At 54.0% G+C, this 19,203-nt stretch overlaps 6 protein-coding genes across 6 annotated transcripts; 3 read left to right on the top strand and 3 right to left on the bottom strand.

Moving 5' to 3' along the window:
- Positions 1 to 30: 30 nt before the first annotated feature.
- Positions 31 to 1,263, bottom strand: C8A04DRAFT_23814 (t-SNARE; the record flags this gene model as incomplete). Its single annotated transcript, XM_062778827.1, has 3 exons — positions 31 to 408; positions 469 to 1,092; positions 1,201 to 1,263. 3 exons carry the CDS (start codon positions 1,261 to 1,263, stop codon positions 31 to 33), a joined length of 1,065 nt encoding a protein of 354 aa, XP_062641393.1.
- Positions 1,264 to 2,500: 1,237 nt separating this feature from the next.
- Positions 2,501 to 3,529, bottom strand: C8A04DRAFT_23813 (anticodon-binding protein; the record flags this gene model as incomplete). The annotated part of the gene is made up of 3 exons (XM_062778826.1): positions 2,501 to 3,138; positions 3,219 to 3,462; positions 3,524 to 3,529. The coding sequence occupies 3 exons, from the start codon at positions 3,527 to 3,529 to the stop codon at positions 2,501 to 2,503; spliced, it is 888 nt and encodes a 295-aa protein (XP_062641392.1).
- Positions 3,530 to 4,163: 634 nt separating this feature from the next.
- C8A04DRAFT_33557 (P-loop containing nucleoside triphosphate hydrolase protein) lies at positions 4,164 to 7,561 on the top strand (the record flags this gene model as incomplete). Its single annotated transcript, XM_062782505.1, has 2 exons — positions 4,164 to 4,471; positions 4,624 to 7,561. 2 exons carry the CDS (start codon positions 4,164 to 4,166, stop codon positions 7,559 to 7,561), a joined length of 3,246 nt encoding a protein of 1,081 aa, XP_062641391.1.
- A 1,622-nt stretch (positions 7,562 to 9,183) lies between these two features.
- Positions 9,184 to 10,359, top strand: C8A04DRAFT_23811 (AhpC/TSA antioxidant enzyme-domain-containing protein; the record flags this gene model as incomplete). Its single annotated transcript, XM_062778825.1, has 2 exons — positions 9,184 to 9,396; positions 9,547 to 10,359. 2 exons carry the CDS (start codon positions 9,184 to 9,186, stop codon positions 10,357 to 10,359), a joined length of 1,026 nt encoding a protein of 341 aa, XP_062641390.1.
- Positions 10,360 to 13,361: 3,002 nt separating this feature from the next.
- C8A04DRAFT_23810 (uncharacterized protein) lies at positions 13,362 to 14,527 on the top strand (the record flags this gene model as incomplete). The annotated part of the gene is made up of 3 exons (XM_062778824.1): positions 13,362 to 13,803; positions 13,894 to 14,414; positions 14,465 to 14,527. 3 exons carry the CDS (start codon positions 13,362 to 13,364, stop codon positions 14,525 to 14,527), a joined length of 1,026 nt encoding a protein of 341 aa, XP_062641389.1.
- A 519-nt stretch (positions 14,528 to 15,046) lies between these two features.
- Positions 15,047 to 16,438, bottom strand: C8A04DRAFT_23809 (aminotransferase; the record flags this gene model as incomplete). The annotated part of the gene is made up of 2 exons (XM_062778823.1): positions 15,047 to 15,220; positions 15,290 to 16,438. The coding sequence occupies 2 exons, from the start codon at positions 16,436 to 16,438 to the stop codon at positions 15,047 to 15,049; spliced, it is 1,323 nt and encodes a 440-aa protein (XP_062641388.1).
- Between the last annotated feature and the right edge of the window lie 2,765 nt (positions 16,439 to 19,203).

Here is a 19,203-nt window from a genome sequence, read left to right as displayed (position 1 = left end):
CCACCACTCCAAGACGAAAATACCGGGCACTTATTGGTTGTTGTTGTTGTTCCCCGAGCCGGCAGTTGCCACCTTCGGGAGCCCCAGGGCAAGGCCAACACCAAGAGCAATGGCGATGACAATGAGCACGGAGACAAGCAGGCACCACCACTTGAGCTTGCGGCGGTTGCGGGAGCTTTTAACGCCCTGTTCAATTTTCACGTTGGCCTTACCAAGTTGGGTTGTAGCTTGCTCGGCATTGTCGCTAATTTGTTGGATGACCTGACCCTGTTGCACAATCTGCTGGTTGAGGATCTCGAGCAATTCAAGCAACTCAATGATGGACTTTTCAATCTTGACCATGTCGTTGTGTCGCGCGCGTACATTTCCGAGCACCGTGGTGGCGTGGCCCGTACGGTTGGTCCGCAACTAGGAAATGTTAGCCGTTATGATGTATGGGATTTAGAAAGTTATGTGGTGAAAACGTACAGCGGCCTGGAAGATGCCCTCATCACCCCAGTCGGCTTCAACAGCCTGTTGCACTTCCTCTTCTGTGGCATCCGCGTTCATGATACGATAGTGGCGAGCAATCTGCTCACGGTTGCGCTCGCGGTACTGTTGTTCTTCCTGCAGAAAACGCTGGATAGTGTCCTTGAACTCGCCATTGATAGTCTCGAACTGGCGCTTCTTAAGGTTGAACGTGCCGTCGGTGGTGCGCTCCGTGTCTGACTTGAGCTGTTGGATCTGCGAGCGGATTGACGTGTTCTTGAGTTGGGTCGCGGCGACGAGGTCGTCCAGCTGCTGTCGCGGGCCATTGTCGCTGCTCGCGAGCGTCTGTTGGTGCAGCGTCGCAATGTTCCCGATACTGGTTGTCAGACCCTTGATCTCCTGACGAATGGCTGAGACGCGTTGTAGAAATTCATTTTGCGAAAGGAATGGCGCCCCATCTTGTTGCTGATTCGGCTGAGGCGAGCCGTATTGTTGTGGTTGTGGCGATCCATATTGCTGTTGTTCGGGGTGAGTTCCGTACTGACCCTGCCCATAGTCCTGTCCATATTGCTGCTGAGGGGAGCCGTATGATTGTTGCGGGTACGAGTGCATTTCATGTTGTTCCTTCGCGGGCGACCAACATTAGCGACTGAAATGAACCAATTGCTCGATTGTGGTCTAGGACTACTCAAGACCAAATGCGCCGAGCGTTATATCGGGTGAAAAACTTACCGGCTGCCCGTATCCGTGCCCGGCTTCAGCGCCCGGCCCTTGGTTGTAGGGGTTGTAGGACATCGCGCGTTGATTGAGGTGACGTTGAAAATGTGTCTCTGTGATATCGTGTATCGCAATTGTTGAATAATTACCGGGTGGATGGAATGTCGGTGCTTGCGAGAGTAAAAGGTCGCGAGAAAACGAGTCGCAATTCTAGGGTGTGGCACGGGGATGAGGAAGAAATGTCGGACAGAGACGGGCGGCCGACCTTTTTGGCGAGATTGCGAGACAGCTGCTTCGCCCTGCTGATGGGATGGCTGACCCTGGCAGCCTGGCCGTGTTTCACGCCAAGATTGGTCGGGCTCATGGCCCACCCTGGCACCCTGGCCCCCATCGATCTTACTGTGGACAAATAAATACCACTGGAGATGCCACCCACTGTCGGCCAGACAAACTCAGGCCCACGTTCGGGCTTCTCCGTTCCAGCAGATATGTGAGATAAAGAAGGTGGCCGGGCCATACCATAAAGAAGTGATAACTCATAATAAACAGTGTCAAACGCCGGAAGCCCGAACTGCGTTTCTTCCTCTGCCGAATAGTCGCTGCAACGTTTTTACATAGCCGTTTTGTCTCACAGGAAGATGGCGTCACGGAGCGAGGCTGAGGATGGGATCTGCAGGTCTCCACTTAAAGTTTCGTTCCGTGCATATGGCATGGCGTGGACGGTGGACCTGAGCTCAATCGTCCACTACGACTTAAGGCCGTAATACTTCGAAATACCAAAGTGACGGCAACCAGGACTGAGCCCCGCGTCCCAGGTCGGCTGGCGGGTATCTGCACAAGTACAGGCCGCCGGCCTCGTTTGGTATTCTATTTACAAGGCATTTGGCGAAGAGATGCAAGGCTGGGCTGAAAATCTTGGAGCCTCGTGACCGGGGGCGAAAGTTTGGCTTTTCATCGCCAATGGTACCAGTGCCTGTGGTCTGCAACTGACTCTCGAGCCGTGCGTTTTCTCAAGGACTGTCTTTCCCGTGCCCGCTCGGAAGGCAGGTTGTGTTGCCACTGGCGACCGCCATGTTTCCGAAGGGGCTTGCACCTCGTTTGCTGCTTGTGGCTCTTGATGTAATTGTTCGCACGGAAACGCGGGTGACTCGTGCTGCCTTAGGTCGTTAGCATGGCGCAGCACTAAATATTGGGTAGCCGATCTTTTGAGGGATGTACAATACCAATTGCATCCACTGAGCCACCCAGCGACCTCAGTCCTTACGCTGGGTACCGTGTAGTTTTTTGGGACTGTTGAGAGACAAGCCATGGCGGACTAAAAATAATTCTTTTTCCTGCTAGTGCGAGTGTATTGGTTTAGGTGCCACTCCACGTCCGCATCCTTGTTCTCCAGAGTGCCCATGTTGATAGAGAAAGGTCGCATAGTAAACCGTGGCCCAACCTCACTCAACTCGACTGACTCGTAACCCGTTCGCACGTAAACATGGTGTCGTACTTCAATGCAGTCGTCTTGGTTCACAAATGTGATAACTCGGTTGCCTGCTGTCTTGGTGGTGGCGTCGCGTGGGGGGAACAGGTGCTTAAGGATCTTGACAATGCGCAGACCGAGAGGGGACTGGAAGTTTTCGAAAATCAAGTGCGGATAGCTCTCGCTAACGGTACCCTTGATTGATCGCGGGATATCGGCGCGCAACACGACGTTGTGTAATGATGCCATTAGAGTAGGCCCGTGAGGAAAGTGACTGATGGTAATCGCTGTCGGGGTCCCGCGGTGTTCATGAAGAAGGATCACGTCGCTGAGACGTTCGCTTTGGGCCGATCGTACGAGTTCGGGGAGGACAAGATTGCCACGGTTGAGTCGAATGCCGGTCGGAAACAGTAACCGAATTTCTTTAGAGAAGGACATCAACCTAGAGCTAGGATCTCGGGATGTTGTCACCAGGACTCTCGGGTCTATATTGAGTCAGGAGCTGTAAGACGGAATGTCGGTTTCTTTTATGTCTGCTCTTGTCCGACCATCTGGAGACACCTACCTACGACACCCGACAACTCGGAGTATTCGTCGTCAATGTCAAGCGAGGAATCGCCAGCGACGTCTCGAGACGCATCGTAGTCATAGTCTTTGCGCAATTGCTTGTCGTTCGCAATCTCTGGGTCCAACGGCTTTCCCGATGCCAGCGCCGCCCTGAGTTTCGCACGCTTCTCTGCCACCTCAGCATCGCGCAAAAGAAGAGCCCGACGGTAGAGGTAGTCCCTCCTTTGGCGTGCTTGTTTTCGCTTAAAAACGGTTAGCGGAAGTATTGATGTATCGGGGGTGGTTCTTGTGGACAACACGCACGATCATCCTGGCTTGTGTCAGCGGTCTCTGTCTTTTTCTTCGATTGTCTTGAGGCGCAAAATCCCCAAAAGCAGCCGCGATGCGCTTCGGGAAGTCCACTGAAAAAAAGTTCAGAGCACAGACCGCAGCGGGTCCCGCCGTCAAACTTTCGATTTCTCCGCCCCGCTTGCACCAGAAGAATGTTACACAGTAACCATGCAACAGCCGCGACATTGGAACCACCACCAAAATCTCAGCCGAAAGAGTTTCAAGGCACGGAATCCAACACTGCCCACGACGAAACCGATAAACGAAGCCAGGGCCAGGCGCGTTTGTGTCTCTCTCAACTCATACAAGCGATGATGTGACCGTATTCGCTTCCATCCCCTGCTTTCTTCCACAATCACCAAATCGGGACAGTCTACACATCCTATTTCGACCACCGGCGATCAAGGTGAGCTTCGGCCCCTCCCTTTCAGCCTCTCTTTGTCGCATGCTGCACTACTTCCGGGGGCATTGCTCTCCCGACCCTTTCCGACCATTCATGCACCGTCATTAGTGCCTTTGAATATTTCCATGTGTTGATTCTACCCTTTTCAGCTCTGGAACTGACGTTTGACGATACATCGCTCCGACAGTCGCCCTACTCTGCACCCCAAACATGGAGGGCGCGTTTACCCACCTGGGGAATCACCTAGTTTCGGACTCGGCGGCCGCAATCAAGGCTGGCAACTCCGACGAATTGTCCAATCTCGACCCGGATGAGAGTTTGCTGTACGGCGTATATGGAGGGCGCGGCACCCGCACCGGCCTAGGCAACACCAGGCGTCGCCAAGACGATGAGGACAACGAGACTGAAGTTTTCGACGATGACGATGAGAGTGTAACGAGCGTACCGGTCGACGGCGTGAAGGCCCTGAGTTTGAATGCCCCAGAGGAGGGAAAGGAACTCCCTGCCCACGCTTGCGCGTGAGTACCTTACCTTTTTCCTACTTGCTAGGTTGCACCTTATATTTTTCTGAAGCACAGCAGTTGGCTGACAGCGGCTTGAACAGGTACTGCGGCATTCACTCACCTGCCAGTGTTGTCAAGTGCCTTGCTTGCAACAAATGGTTCTGCAGCGCCCGCGGCAACTCTAGCTCCTCCCACATCGTCAATCACCTGGTCAGGGCTCGCCACAAGGAAGTTCAGCTTCACCCACAATCCTCCCTAGGGGATACAATCCTCGAGTGCTACAACTGCGGAACCAAGAATGTGTTCATGCTCGGGTTTATCCCCGCGAAATCAGACACCGTTGTCGTCCTCCTCTGCCGTCAGCCGTGTGCCGCGAGCACCTCGACCAAGGATATGAGCTGGGATATCTCCAGGTGGCAACCTCTGATTGAGGATAGGTCGTTTCTCAACTGGCTCGTGCAACCGCCAACCGATACCGAGCAGCTCCGAGCGAGGCATCTGACACCTCCGATGATTGCCAAATTGGAGGAGGTGTGGAAAGAGACGCCGGGAGCTACCGTTGCCGACCTAGAAAAAGGCACTGGAGTCGACGACGACCCGCATCCAGTGCTGCTAAAATATGAAGACCCGTACCACTATCAGAATATTTTCGGACCGCTTGTCAAGATGGAGTCGGACTACGACAAGAAACTGAAGGAGGCGCAGTCAGAGGACAACCTTCAGGTTCGCTGGGACGTGGGACTCAACAACAAGAACGTGGCCAGCTTTATTCTGCCCAAGATCGAGTCGGGTGATGTGAAGTTAGCCGTGGGTGACGAAATGAGGCTCCGGTACAAGGGCGATCTCCGCGCAACATGGGAAGGTGTCGGTTATGTGATTAAGATCCCCGACAACAGGTCGGACGAGGTCACGTTGGAGCTACGGAAGTCCGGCAACGACAAACTAATTCCAACGGACGTCTCAACCAACTTCGCCGCGGACTACGTGTGGAAAGCCACCTCCTACGATAGAATGCAGCTGGCGATGAAAACCTTTGCGGTCGATGAAATGAGTCTGTCGGGGTACATTTTCCACAAGTTGCTGGGACATGAGGTTGCGGTGGCCCCGATGAAGACGCAGATGCCGAAGAAATTCCACGTCGCAGGTCTACCAGAACTGAACCACAGTCAAATTACGGCCATAAAGACGGTACTTTCGACCCCGCTCAGTCTAATCCAAGGCCCTCCGGGAACCGGCAAGACAGTCACCTCGGCCACAATTATCTATCACCTAGCCAAGATCAACAACAGCCAGGTCCTTGTATGCGCGCCATCCAACGTCGCGGTCGATCAATTGTGCGAGCGGATCCATCGCACTGGCTTGAAGGTTGTCCGTTTGACCGCCAAGTCCCGCGAAGACGTCGAGTCGTCCGTAAGCTTTTTGGCACTGCACGAGCAGGTCCGGATGAATGACTCCAATACGGAGCTCGCCAAGCTTACGCGCCTGAAACTGGATCAAGGCGAACTCTCCTCTCAGGATGAAAAGAAATTCAAGCAGCTGACGCGCGCCGCCGAGCGTGAAATCCTTAACAACGCGGACGTTGTGTGCTGTACCTGTGTGGGTGCCGGTGACCCAAGGCTCGCCAAGATGAAGTTCCGGAACGTCCTGATCGACGAGTCAACACAGTCGGCGGAGCCCGAGTGTATGATCCCCCTAGTTCTCGGTTGCAAGCAAGTGGTGTTGGTTGGCGACCACAAACAGCTCGGCCCCGTCATCATGAACAAGAAAGCGGCCAAGGCCGGCCTGAACCAGTCTCTGTTTGAAAGGCTGGTGAAGCTGAACCTGACACCGATCCGATTGAACGTGCAGTACCGCATGCACCCTTGCCTATCGCAGTTCCCGTCCAACATGTTTTACGACGGGTCGCTACAAAATGGCGTGACGGTTTCTGAGCGTCTCCGAACCGATGTGGATTTTCCGTGGCCGGTAGCCGACATGCCTATGATGTTTTGGTCAAATCTGGGCAATGAAGAAATTTCGGCGTCGGGTACCTCGTACCTCAACCGGACTGAGGCCGCCAATGTTGAGAAAATTGTGACCCGCTTCCTCAAGGCGGGCGTGAAAGCCCTCGATATCGGCGTTATCACCCCATATGAAGGTCAACGCAGCTATATTGTCAGCACCATGCAGAACACTGGCACTTTCAAGAAGGAGACATATAAGGAGGTCGAGGTCGCATCCGTGGACGCATTCCAGGGCCGCGAGAAGGACTTCATCGTCCTGTCCTGCGTGCGGTCCAACGATAATCAGGGTATAGGCTTTCTGTCCGACCCCCGCCGCCTCAATGTTGCACTCACCCGCGCCAAGTACGGTCTGGTCATCATCGGGAACCCCAAGGTACTCTCTAAACATGAGTTGTGGCACCATCTCCTGGTCCATTTCAAGGATCGCAAGTGCCTAGTCGAGGGTCCTTTGACAAATCTGCAAACCTCACTGCTACAGTTCAGCCGGCCCAAGACAGCCTTCCGCCCTCCACGATATCAACAGCAGCAGCAGCAGCAGCAGCAGCAGCAGCCACAGCAGGTCCCGCATGCGGCCGGCGGCTACTCCAATGGGCGGTTCGGCGGGGTGAATGGCTCGACTCGGGATTACAACGATACTGGGTCAATGCTCTCGTACATTCCAGATGATGTATCCTCTCTCCACAGCTCCGCCCTCGGCGGCGCCGGGTTGACCTCATCCTATCCACACATGTTCTCAAACTTCCATCCTGAACAGTGGCCTGGCTTGCCGGGAACGAGCGGGCCCGGTCGATTGGGTGCCAAGGGTCGTGGGCGCGGCGCCGAGAGCATCGCGGGCGAGAGCGTAGCCAACAGCGAATTTACTGACGCCACCGCGAGCGTCATTGGTGGCAAGGGGGTCGGCCAGGGCGGCGCAAGCCTAGGAGCGGGCTTGAGTGAGGCGATTAACTCTGCCCGACCAACCTCGTTCAGTCACGATGAGCGGCTCAAGCAGTTCGTGGAGACCGCTCGCATGGGGACTGGAAATGGCTATGGACGGCGCTATGAGGATGATGAGGGCAGTGTTAGCACCTTTGCGAGTCAAATTGGGTCTGGGTTCGACTGAGCGTCTTGAAAAGATGGCTTGTTGGTGTTCTACTTCCAACATGGAAGACCCAATGGGCCAAACTCAGTTCTCCGTCACAACAAATCGAGGAGTAGCAGCTTGTCTGCTAGCCTAACCCACACGCTCTGCCGTCAGGGTTGTACCAGCGCGTCAACACCGAAAACACCCACCGGCTTGAGGGGTCGCTGTTAGCCGAGCGAGTTGATGCCTCCAAGAGCACACTCGCTCCTAACAATATGTACGCCCCGGGCCACTGGTGGCCAAAGCCACCTGGGCTATCTCCTTGCGGTGGCTTCCTCGGAACAAGCCGGCCGTAACTTGCCCGATCAATCCGGTATAGTTCGCAGGGCAGCTCGTGGAGAGAAGCTCTCGTTTGAGCTGGCCTACAACTTAAGGAGAGGGAAGGCTCACCAGAAACAAGCCGTCGGCTAATTGGAGTAGTCGGTAGAATTTCTAGTCCGTGACCTCTTGTGGTACGACCTGCTTTGACCGACAATTGAGGGGCAGTTACGGGGAGCAAAATCGAGAGACAGTCATTTGCGAGAAGCCCAAAACCTTGCTTCGCTTCTCAACTAACAACGGCACCCGTCAACTATCTTCTTCTCCTATTATCCAGGGAAAGAGTTATTGGCACTTGTCTGCTGTTTGCGTCGTCGCTGCACCGATCTCCCCTAGTCGCTCTTTTCTGGGGAGCGGTACCGGTGACATTTTTGTTTTGCTTTATTTTGAAGGGAGATAACGGATAAGTGCGAGGAAATTAGAAAATACAAGACGCTCTTTTATATATCCCTCGCGTTGCGGAAAAAAACGTGAGTTACCGACTAAGGTACCCGGTTACCAACTGACAATGTGGCGCGATTTACACACTTCGGCCGCCCGTTAGTCTAGATTCACGATTTTGATAACCCCCTTGGCCGTTTTTGCACCTCAAGTAGGTCGTGGTCGAAGCCTTTCAAGCACGCTTGACATTGTTTACACAAACCCTAACCCTCTAAACTAACTTATGGGGTCCATCTCCATGTACCGTGAGTGGCCTCGCTTGGAGGCAACTACCGCCTAAGCCGGGGTTACTTTACCTGATGGGTGGTCTAGACCCCTGGTGACCCGACGAACCATAAACAACGATCGGACTTGGAAAGGAAAATCCCAAACGGAAACGGCCTCGTCTTGGCGGACCTGCGAGATCTCGAACTTGGCTGGGCGAGCGAGTGGGTCTGCTGCGGTTTAGTGTAAAGGTGCTTTTTCGTAGCATCACAAGCAGGAAAGAGTTGGCTCTTCTTCTTGGTAAACTTGGTAAACTGGTTTGTTCTTAGCTTGCCTTGTGACCCGACGGGCCCAGTATCGATTATACTCGCGAGGGCTTTCTTTATTTCCTTCGCTACGCTTCAGTCAAAGTCCTGTCATCGGGCGACCACCCTCGCCCCCAACCCGACGCAGCGACTCGTCTCAGCTGGCCGTCAAGATCAACCGCCAAGCGTTTCGACTCGGTCTGTGTACTGAGACTCAACCCCACAACGGCCAGCACTTCGTCCCACCCCGCTCTCTTCTCTCATTCTACCTCCCTTGGTGTTTAGGTGTGAAGCGGACCCGATTCTTATTCTATAATCCGGCTTCCTTCTACCATGGCATCGACGCAGGTGACCTCGGCAGAGGCCGCATCGGCCGCAGCGGCATCGGGGATGGATGAGTTTGAAGGCGCCGTCGACACTACCACCGAGCTCCCTTCACGGAAGTTGATCAGCGAGATTGACAACTTTCTTATCTTCGACCGGTATGGGAAGAGTTGCCGTTTCCGTAATATATACACCGGGCCTCATATCGCGCGACGCGTACTGGTGATTTTTGTTCGACATTTTTACTGTGGTGTAAGTTTCTCACCCCGCCTCTCACCCCGCGTGGCTCTCTCTATTGCAAGTCTATGACGAAGCCACGGACTGCCCAGTCAGTCACCTTGGAGATTTTATTCACGTTCTAACAATTACTAGAACTGCCAACAATACCTCAGTTCAATCGCCAACTCCATCACCCCAGCGGATCTACTCAACGAGCCCCTGCTTTCCACCGCCATCGTTGTTATTGGTTGTGGAGACCCCGGGCTCATCGCCAGCTACGCCGAAGAGTCCGGCTGCCCCTTCTCTATTTTCACCGACCCGACAGGTCGTCTGTACGAGGCGCTCGGGATGATACGCACCCTTGGACTGGGCGACCGGCCGGCATATACGTCAAAACATTTAGTCTGGAGCAGCATCACAAGCGTCGGGCAAGGCTTGAAACAACTCCGTTCCGGGCTGGCGGGGAAGGGCGGGGATATGAAGCAGGTCGGGGGCGAGTTCTTGTTCGAGCCGCCTTTGGGGGCGGAAACTACGCCGCTCCAATCGCCGGTGATAGGGGTCTCGGGCGAAGGCGCAGACCAGGAGGAGACCGATGCGGGGGGCCAAGAAACAGGGCCCAGTTCCGAACCCCGACCGAAAGCGGACGACAAAAGTAATGTCGACGAGTTTGATGGTGACGACAAGATTGTCACTTGGTGCCACCGCATGCGTACCACACGCGACCACGTGGAGGTTCCTGAGCTGATGGAGGTGCTAGGGTTGAAGGGCGACGGGAAGCTGACGGGGGATAAAGAGCGCTGGGAGCGTGCGCTCAAGGAGAGGTTGGGCACGGGAAAGCCACTTTATGGCAGAAATAGGACTAAGTTAAACCTTTCCGGGGGTGTAGTGGATGCGGATGGCAATTATGTGGTGAAGGTGGACAACGGGGTTGTGAGTGTTAATGGTAGTGTGACGGGGAGTGCATAGGGAGAATGCAAAGGAGTTCGTAGGCGAGATTCGGCACCCGGGATGTGTCTAAAGGTCAAGAGGGGAAAGGCGAAAGGCTGGGGCTAGAAAGTGATCGTCTTATATTTCTCGCTGGCTTGTTGCGATACTGGGTTTTGGTTACGGGGATTCTCATTCAACGGTCAATAATGTCAATATTCTTTTAGTCACGCCCTCCTTAGTGTACTTGCCACCAGCACCGGAAGGTAACCGATGATCCTGCTAGCTTATGTGTAGGATCGTAATAATTGGGATAGCATTGTGTTTGACGCATAACGCACTCGACACAGTAGTGTCAATGTGTGAAAATCGTGGCTGTTGCCGGTGCGAGCATGTGACCAGGTACGCCAGCCAGCGAGAGGGTATATGTAGAAGGTCCGCGAGCCAGGTCAATAACTAAGTGGCCACACGGTGGGCCAAATGGCCTAACGGTCACCGGCGGTGGCCCTCGGGAGGGCACCACGCTGGGGTAGAATCTGGTAACCTCTTTGAGGTCGAGGGTTCGACTCCCAGTGTGGGCGGCTAACGGTTAGGAGGTGCACTTTCTTTCGAGGAAGGTTCGGCACCTGCTAGCCCGGCGACGCAAAATCCTCCGCCCTAGATATTGGTTCCAACCCCTTATATCTAGGGTGCAGCTGGGTTTCGTAACTTAGCACCCATCTCACCAGGAGATGGTTGCTTGGTGAGCTTTTGCTATTTTGACGTTACTTTTTTGTGTCTCTATAGTTTCTTGCTTTTTGTTCCATAATCGCGTCATCAGTGTGAAAGGGCTTGGAAGTCTCGTGCATCAAGTACTTACTTGGTCGACGGGGACACTCAACTCAACCTCTCCTTCCCCCAACGTTTTGATATAAATTCCACGTATGAATTATCCGACAGAAATGAGTATTCCACGGCAGTACAACGTTAACCCGTGTCACATTCGGGCACATTTGCCTAGTAGTTGGTTCCTGGTGTTCTGCAGGTGCAACAAGTGGTCTGTTACCAGCAATATGTTCGTAGCATGTTGCGCAGGTGAGAATTAGTCAGGTCTGGGTCTCCGGAATTCCCCCTTTTTGGAAATAAACACCTTTCACCTTCAAACTTCTCCCAACTCGCAGAACTTGGCTCTGAGGAAGAAAGTATCAAACGACCCATCATGCCTCCCACATGCGCCATACTAGGCACTCCGGATCTCTACGGTTTGGGCATCCGTGTTAGCTTCTACTTACTCTGGTTCTTCGTACTCTTAGGTGAACACTGCCATGAACGTCACGCTCAGGTTCCCCGTGCCCTCGAACTTGTTCTTGCCTACGCGGTCTTTCTGGGCCTCGTAACTGCAGCAGCCGGAGGATATCTATTCGCTGTGGAGGTCTACATTTCCCTCCTTCTAATCTCAACAACCGTTTATTTACTTGTACCGAGACATACTACCGACATGCTGGGTTTCTTCCGGCGAAATATTGGGACACGCGAGCACCGAAGCGGCTCTAGAGCTGTGGCAGCCGCTCGGTGCGTGTTTGTGCTAGCGGTTGTTATCCTGCACATATGGTTCTGGGTGGCAGGTGTCAGTTCAGAGGACATCGACCAGAGCTTGAGAGGTGAAGGGGCACAGGGGGGATGCCAGACTCCCCAGCAGGTCGGATTTGCGTTCGGTCCAATGGAGTTGAGGAGCCCGAGGTTTCGAGTATTAAATTTCCTCCTGATGTTCATTCTCCTTATTAGGGGCGTTATTATGGGGGCCATGCAGACTGGTCTTCTGCTAAAGAAGAGGAGAAATGGGCCGTGGGCCCGGAGTAGATCTAGGTATGAAAACACGCTTTCTAACTATCTTTACGATGCTAGAGATCTAGCTAACGTAAATAGACGCGCCCGAATGGGAGTCCTCAAGGGGATCGAGACCTTCTGGGGGTTGGTTGTTGCGACTATCCTGACTGCAGCCATTGAGCTCACGATCCAATGGAATGGGATATCAGAAGCCGTTAATCAAGCAACAACAGCCACGCAGATGATTCCACTCGGTGTTGTCGTCTCTCTCATTATGGTGTTCTTATATGATCTTAGGAACGGTTCCCGTAGGAATGGTGGGAGCCGGGGAGGAAGCAGAGTCTCTTCGACTCGCAGCTCTGGTAGCAGTAGAGGAGTCACCTACAGGTACAGCCGGCAGTCACCATATGGTGGCTGGGTGGCTGGTACATCGTATATAAGGTCAGTGTGGCGTACAGTCGGGAAAGCTAGGGAGTATTACTAACGATATTTCCATACCTCCTTCAAAGTCCTGATATTCCATCCTTTCGAACCCCGCCTGTGTCTATCCATAGTTCTGCGCCACCTGAACCGACCCCCCCTCTCGCTCCGGATCCGCCGTCTTCGACCCACGAGCCATCACCATTGGCGATGGAACCTCGGGATACAAGTTTGGATTCTCCTAATGTCCAACCGGCCCCGCCTTCGGCGACATATATCCCTCCGCACCAGCCATCCCATGAAGGCTGACAAGATTATTGTTGGGACGTCCGCTCTTACGGTTTATTGCCGCCCCGAGGACCGCGACTGAGGCACTTGAGATCGACGTACAGCTCGGGCGAGCAGCATATATTGCCCAGTTTAAAATTTCGGGAGGCCACGCAAGCATCTAACCAAGTCGTGAATTGCTGATACCGATGAATCCACCAAGAATATTAAGCATTGGATTCCAGAGGGTGCGAGTCTGGCAACCACGAACAATCTGGGTGGGCATTGTGATCCCATTTTGGGAAGGCTCGGGAGGGCATGGCGACCCTGGTAACCTCCATCGCGCCTTCTTCTCTGAGTAATAGAGGGCGCACCAATTTAGTACCCCCCTAGGTAAAGAATTAGGGAACTTGATTCAAAAAGGAATAATAATTCTCCTGCGTTCTTATGAGACTCAGCCCTACGCTCACTGTTCTTATACTGTCGTTCCATCACCACACCGCTTTCGAGACGACAACCCAGCACCCTACACTCGTTAACCCTTTCTTACCATGCGTCGTTCCATTGATATCTTCGGCTCTGAGCAGCCTTGGATTAAGAGATTGCGTACTACCAAGTCTCGAAGCCCAAAGGCCGGGGACCAGCGGCTTTTTGACCTCCCATCTCCCAAACCGACCAACCCAAGCAGTACAGAAAATATCCCGTCCTCCTCATCACCTGCCGGGCACCGGGCCAGCCTAGAACGACAGTCCCTTAAATTCCTACGAGAGCGACTAGTTCCCCGACTAAAGAAACCCGCGCCACCATCGGTTGTTGAGATTGTAGCCAACACCAATAAGCAGCCTGCCAAGCCTTCTGTTGCCCCCTTTTTCCAGCGCACCAAAGCCGCTTTTTCGGACGAACCGGCACTGAACACAAAGAAGACTGCTAAAACAAACAGCCCAAGTCAGAGACACCCCGTAGATGCAGATGACCTGATTCAGCAACTCAAAGGTATCGTTGCACATCCCTAATGTCCCCTCCTCGTACCTCCTTTTCGTCGCTGTAGCAACCGTGCTAACACCCGACCCCTTTTCAACACAGAACACTACCTTCAGACGGCCACATCGCTCCACCAAAGCGCCATCATCCGCCTCGATCAAACGCATGCAGACCTATCACGTAAACTTACCCAAGCCGTCACTAAAGCGGACGACGCCTTTCTTGAAGCAACAGAGTCACACATTACCAAGCTTGCCGAGCCGCTTAGCGTATTTCGCATTCGATCACAGCAGCGTAGTGCTGATGGCAGCTTGCGTACCCGAGATGACGCGGTTGGAGATCTGGTGGCGCGCGCTGAGGCCCAGGTGCGGGAGTTTGAGAGGGATATGGGGAGGCTGTGGGAGGAGTGGATGGTAATGGAACGCGAGGCGAAGGAGTTGGTGGGAGAAGTGGTGGCCGCTGTTTCTCGGGGGAGTGGAGCTGGGAAAATAAGAGGGACAGATGAAACGGGAGATGTTCTGAGTCGATTTAGAGAGGCGATTGTGGGAGAGATTGATGCGGCTGAAGAAGGTGTTGCGGACCTTGGCGAGGAGGCGTTGTGTGCGATGAAGGAGATTGAGAAGGTGAGCTTGAGAACCATTATGGAATAGATAAGAGGCTAACAGATGTTCAGAATTTCAGGAAGGCCACACTACCGGATTTGCATACCTTCTTCCAATCTATCGATGAGCCTTGAAGGTGTCCCGAGCGGAGGTCTCGGGCGGAGAAAAGAGGTGGGGGTTCGCCGGGGAAGCCTTCCCCGGTGTCTCGGATGTGGTCGCTGATATCTTTCGGCGTCCGGGGAATTTTTGGGTCTCGAATGCCACAAGGCATTCATTTACACATAGCTTGCACCTACTCACGACCTGTGGGATCTCGATTTATATACTATGATTGATCTTTATCATTCATTGCTTAGGTGCGGTAATCTCGAGCATTGACACCTATCAACGTTGAGTCTCCGTGCTGTCTATCCGTTGTCGTCACACACAATGCTTGTCATGCCGAACCAACTCAACACCTCAACGCCTATTCCCGCACGCTCTGCAAAATAAGAGTGCCGGCAAAACCAGAAACCGCTTTTTAGGTTTCCTCAACTGGTCTCTCGCAATGCTAGACGTTCAGTGATGCAATGACTAAGGCCTTAGGGAAGGAGGAAAGAAAAACATCGCATAAGACAACAATAAAAAGGAGAGAAAGCAAATAAAGTAAAAGTCTACTGCTTTTCCTCGTTGACGACAACACCCCACGGGTGTTGCTCGTTCCCGTACATGATGTCGCTCATCCATCCCTTGATCTTGGCCGTGTACTGGCCACTCTCCCCCTTGATCATAGGGATGTGCACATCCTGATCGCGGTGGCGGATCTGAGAGACAGGGCAAACGAAGAACTAGAGCCGATATGTTTAGCAGGGTTTCATTATGGAAGAAACTTGGGGCGGTGGGGTGTGGGAACATACAGCAGTGCCAGCGGCAAAAGCCTCAACCAAGCGGCCCTCACGGTCCGCCTCGAGCACCTCGTCGATAGTGTACTTGCGCTCCACAACCTCAAGCTCATTTTGCAGCCGCTCGCGCGCGAGCTGCACCACGCTGCGGCGGGTCACACCGTCCAGGATCAGTTTGTCATCCAGCGGTGCCGTCACCAGCTGGAGCTTCGCCCCCTCGCTCTCCTTTGTCCTCCAAACCACGAAGAAATTGCTAGCCCCGGCCTCCGTGCAGAACCCTTCGGGCCCGTACAGCCACAGGATCTGGCCAAACCCTCTCTGCCGGGCCTCCTGGGTGGCCAGCAGGCTGGGGCCGTAGTTGGCACCAACCTTGGCGTAGCCGAAACCGCCAACCCACGCGCGGATCATGTCCTCGGGGTTGGTGTGGAGCTTCATACCGCCGACCGGCAGGTCCATACGTGGCATAAACGAGGCGGTAATGAAGAGTAGGGCCTCCTTAGGGGCCTGGACTCCAAGCTGGGGCTGCGTGCCAATGACGGCCGGGCGGAGGTAGAGGTAGGACCCGGGCCGGGATGTGGGCAGCCACTTGGGCCCGTCGATGGCCATGAGAGCAAGGATGAGCTTCTCGAGCTCGGCTGGCTCGAAGCCAGGGAGGGAGATGCGGAGAGTGGACATGAGCATTCGCTTGGCGTTGAGGTCTGGGCGGAAGAGGCGCAGGGCGCCGTCGTGGCCGCGGTATGCCTTGAGGCCCTCGAAGCACTCAGTTGCGTAGTGCAGGACGGAGGCGGTTGGCATGAGGGAAAGCGGGCCGTATGGCTTAAGTTCCGGGGTCGACCAGCCGGCGCCCGCCTTCCAAGTTGCCGTGATCATGTGATCGGTGCAGATGGTCTCGTTGCCGGAGCAGGCCGTGGCTTCGTCAGGGACGGCACGGGCCGTAGGGTCCGCACGGGTGATGGTCAGCTTGGAAGCGTCTAGGGCCGGGAGAGCGGAGATGCCGTTGGCATGGCCATTGGTGGTCCCATTGGCGTGACCGTTCGTGTGCCCGTTCGTGGCGCCGTTGGTGTGGCCATTGGTAATGCCGTTAGCCAGGGATGGCTGCTCAGCGATCTTGTGCTCCATGGCGGAAGCGGTGAGATCCTCGGGGGCACGTCCTTGGGAAACCATGGTGGAATGTGTGTGCCTCGGTATGGGACGAGAATCTAGTGAATCTAAAGTCTGAAACCCGTGTGGTGTTGAAGGGAAGTAGGATGGGAAAGGACACTTAAAAGGAATTCAGAACGTTAAGACACTCAGCCAAGGGTGAGTGATTCATAGAAGATAGGGGGGAAAGAGAGGAAGGCGGAACAAGGAGGAGTCACGGGGCTAGCCAAGTCTTTTAAAGAAGAGTTCTATAAAATCTCCGTCGAACAGAAGGGACGAACTAGGATCTGGGCTTGAGACTTTCGCCCGTGGGCGTGGGAGGGTCACCGATCTCGACGGCTTGGGTCCCTGAAACCTTGATTGGCCAATTGATCGCAGTGGGGGGTTGGATGTTTGATAGGAAGTATGTCCGACAACACAGATTCCATCTTGACAATAGGGCGCACTGTAGTCTCGTCGATTATGTGGGACTTCTGGGCTCGTAGTTTCCGTAAGCGTTCGGTCAAAAGGTCAGTCTTTGCTGCTGGCATGCAGAGTTACCTCCATTCCGCCCCCCTCCAATTCCGAGACTTCGGCTCCGTGTGCCGGAGGTTTCCGCTTCCAGGGGCCATGCGTCAACCTCAGCCCATTTTGATTCGCTGGAGTAATTCGAAAGCGGAAGAGGTTTCTTCCAACGGCTGCCAGGTCCCAGGCACTGTGGTCGTGCATGCGGTGGTCCGCGTCGCATCCTCGGCCCTATCTTTTAATATTCATCCGAAGACCGGAGTTTGGGACTGATAAAGGTAGGATTGAATGGAAATTAGATTCGTTAGTTCTCGTCGAAAGGGTCTTTCTTCATTGACTCATGGTGGACTCGTCTCAAAAACAGAGCCGAGTCGCGAACCAGTGGAGACCGACTAGTTAACCATCCCCGGCCATTCAATACTCTTTACCGACACACAAATAGTTACAAGTTGTATTCCAAGCAATCCCTTTCAACACGCATCACCGGCCGCGTGACCGGGTCATCAGGCGGATCAATTGGTGGTTTTTTGAATGGTTCAAAGAAGACAGCAAGGTCCACACAGTCCATGGAATCCCGATACAACGCGCCAGAAAGCGGTGTCGTTTCTTGTAGGTCGTCATGGGGACTGATAAAGGGGCACGGGTCCGGGACTAGCCGCCGGTAAGCGCGATAAGACCCTAGCGCATGGGTGAGCCAAGAAAACTTGGGTGCTTGGATGCCCCACGTCAAGGACCAAAAAGTTGAAACTTTGCCCCGCATCGTTCGGACGGCGAAGTTTTCTTGCTGCTTTTTCTCTCTGAGTCAGATGATTTGGGGAGTTGATCTGGGGAAGTTGATTTGGGGTCACTGAAGCTGCTCCCATCAGCGAGTTGACGGTTCTGCCGCTTCAATCGAACCGCTAGCTCAAGAGTTGCATTCGGGGTGGTGGCATTGGCTAACGTTATTGCGGATTGCGGGGCGAGGTTGTGTGTGTGGCTGTCTCAGTTTGAGTTTCTTCGACTAACATGCCACTGCCCGCTGTCGTGCTCGGAGGTTAAACAACGTGATGCCTACCTCATGCTATCGCTTCCTACTTCAACAAGAGACCAATTTGGGAGTCTCTTCGCCTTTTCTCTTTCAATATCCTCCTTAACCACGAAGTCACCTCCACTACAGCCAACAGAAAGTATCAAGGATGCCGCCAAAGATCCGTCACCCCGGTTCGCCGACGCAACTCCACGTGGACCCCGGCCATTCACCGGCCGCAACAGGGACACCAACCTACCAAACATTGTAACATCCGGGGCCACTACGTCAACAGCGCGGAACACACCGTGCTGGCCATCGAGACATCCTGAAGAAGTCTGACACGCGTCTCGCATTCGGGCGACACACATTCGCCAACTCACCACAGTGGCCTCGAACCTCGCTAGCGCCCCAGCGAACAGCAAGCAAACGCTTGCATTACAACACCTGAGCCTTGGCTATCAAATGGATGCCATAGGTCTGCTAAAGAGCCTTGTCGAGCGTGTGTTTTCAATGGCCCAGCCGCCGAATTATGTTGCAGGTTTCCCCCGTTGACACTGCCCGCCTCAGGTAGGAGAGAACTGCCGGGTCCATCACAGATCGGACGCGGCCTCGGTTGTCTTGTTGCATGGCTCGTGAGACGTCCAACCGGCGACTCGCCTTGCACTCGTTCGAGTGGAGCTACTCGAAATCCCACAGCCAGAGGAAGTGGTATGCTATCCAGATTTGGATACCAAAAACCCACAGGTAAAGTCCGCCCGCATCGAGTGATGCCAGATGGCACAATGGGAACGAGACCTGCATGATGGGGTGCCATCCTCCACGATTGGACCCCCACAAACCACAAACGCAGATGTGCTGCAGTTGTGGCCCAACCTCCATGCCCGAATCCAGCTTTCACAAAATACACTCCTGAGGTCGGTCCATGAGGGCGCCTCGCCGTCTGTCCCTGTCGCGAGAGAGCAGTCATGTTCCTTGCTATATGAGGAATTTTAATGCTATTTTATTTAATTTATTCGTTAAATAATCCTGGATGGTTTCGTCATTCGTGACGGTCCTCCTTCGCTCTCTTTTCCTTCTTCTTCTCACGGCCTCCAGCATCATGTCCAAAGATTCCAAAGAGTCTAGACACAAATCTGAAGGTGTCCGCCAGCCTCACAGAAAGGACTCGATATCATCCGTGCTCTCGTGGGCCGTATTGCAGGGCAAGATCACCACGCCCAAAGTGTCCGCTTCTTCCTCTCCATCTACTTCCTCATCCTCATCCACACCCTTATCC

The sequence above is a fragment of the Dichotomopilus funicola genome (assembly GCF_033296635.1).
Source record: "Dichotomopilus funicola strain CBS 141.50 unplaced genomic scaffold C8A04scaffold_1, whole genome shotgun sequence".
NCBI classification, from domain to species: domain Eukaryota; kingdom Fungi; phylum Ascomycota; class Sordariomycetes; order Sordariales; family Chaetomiaceae; genus Dichotomopilus; species Dichotomopilus funicola.
Note: the sequence above shows the minus strand (reverse complement) of the source record. Positions and strands in the feature narration are given on the sequence as shown.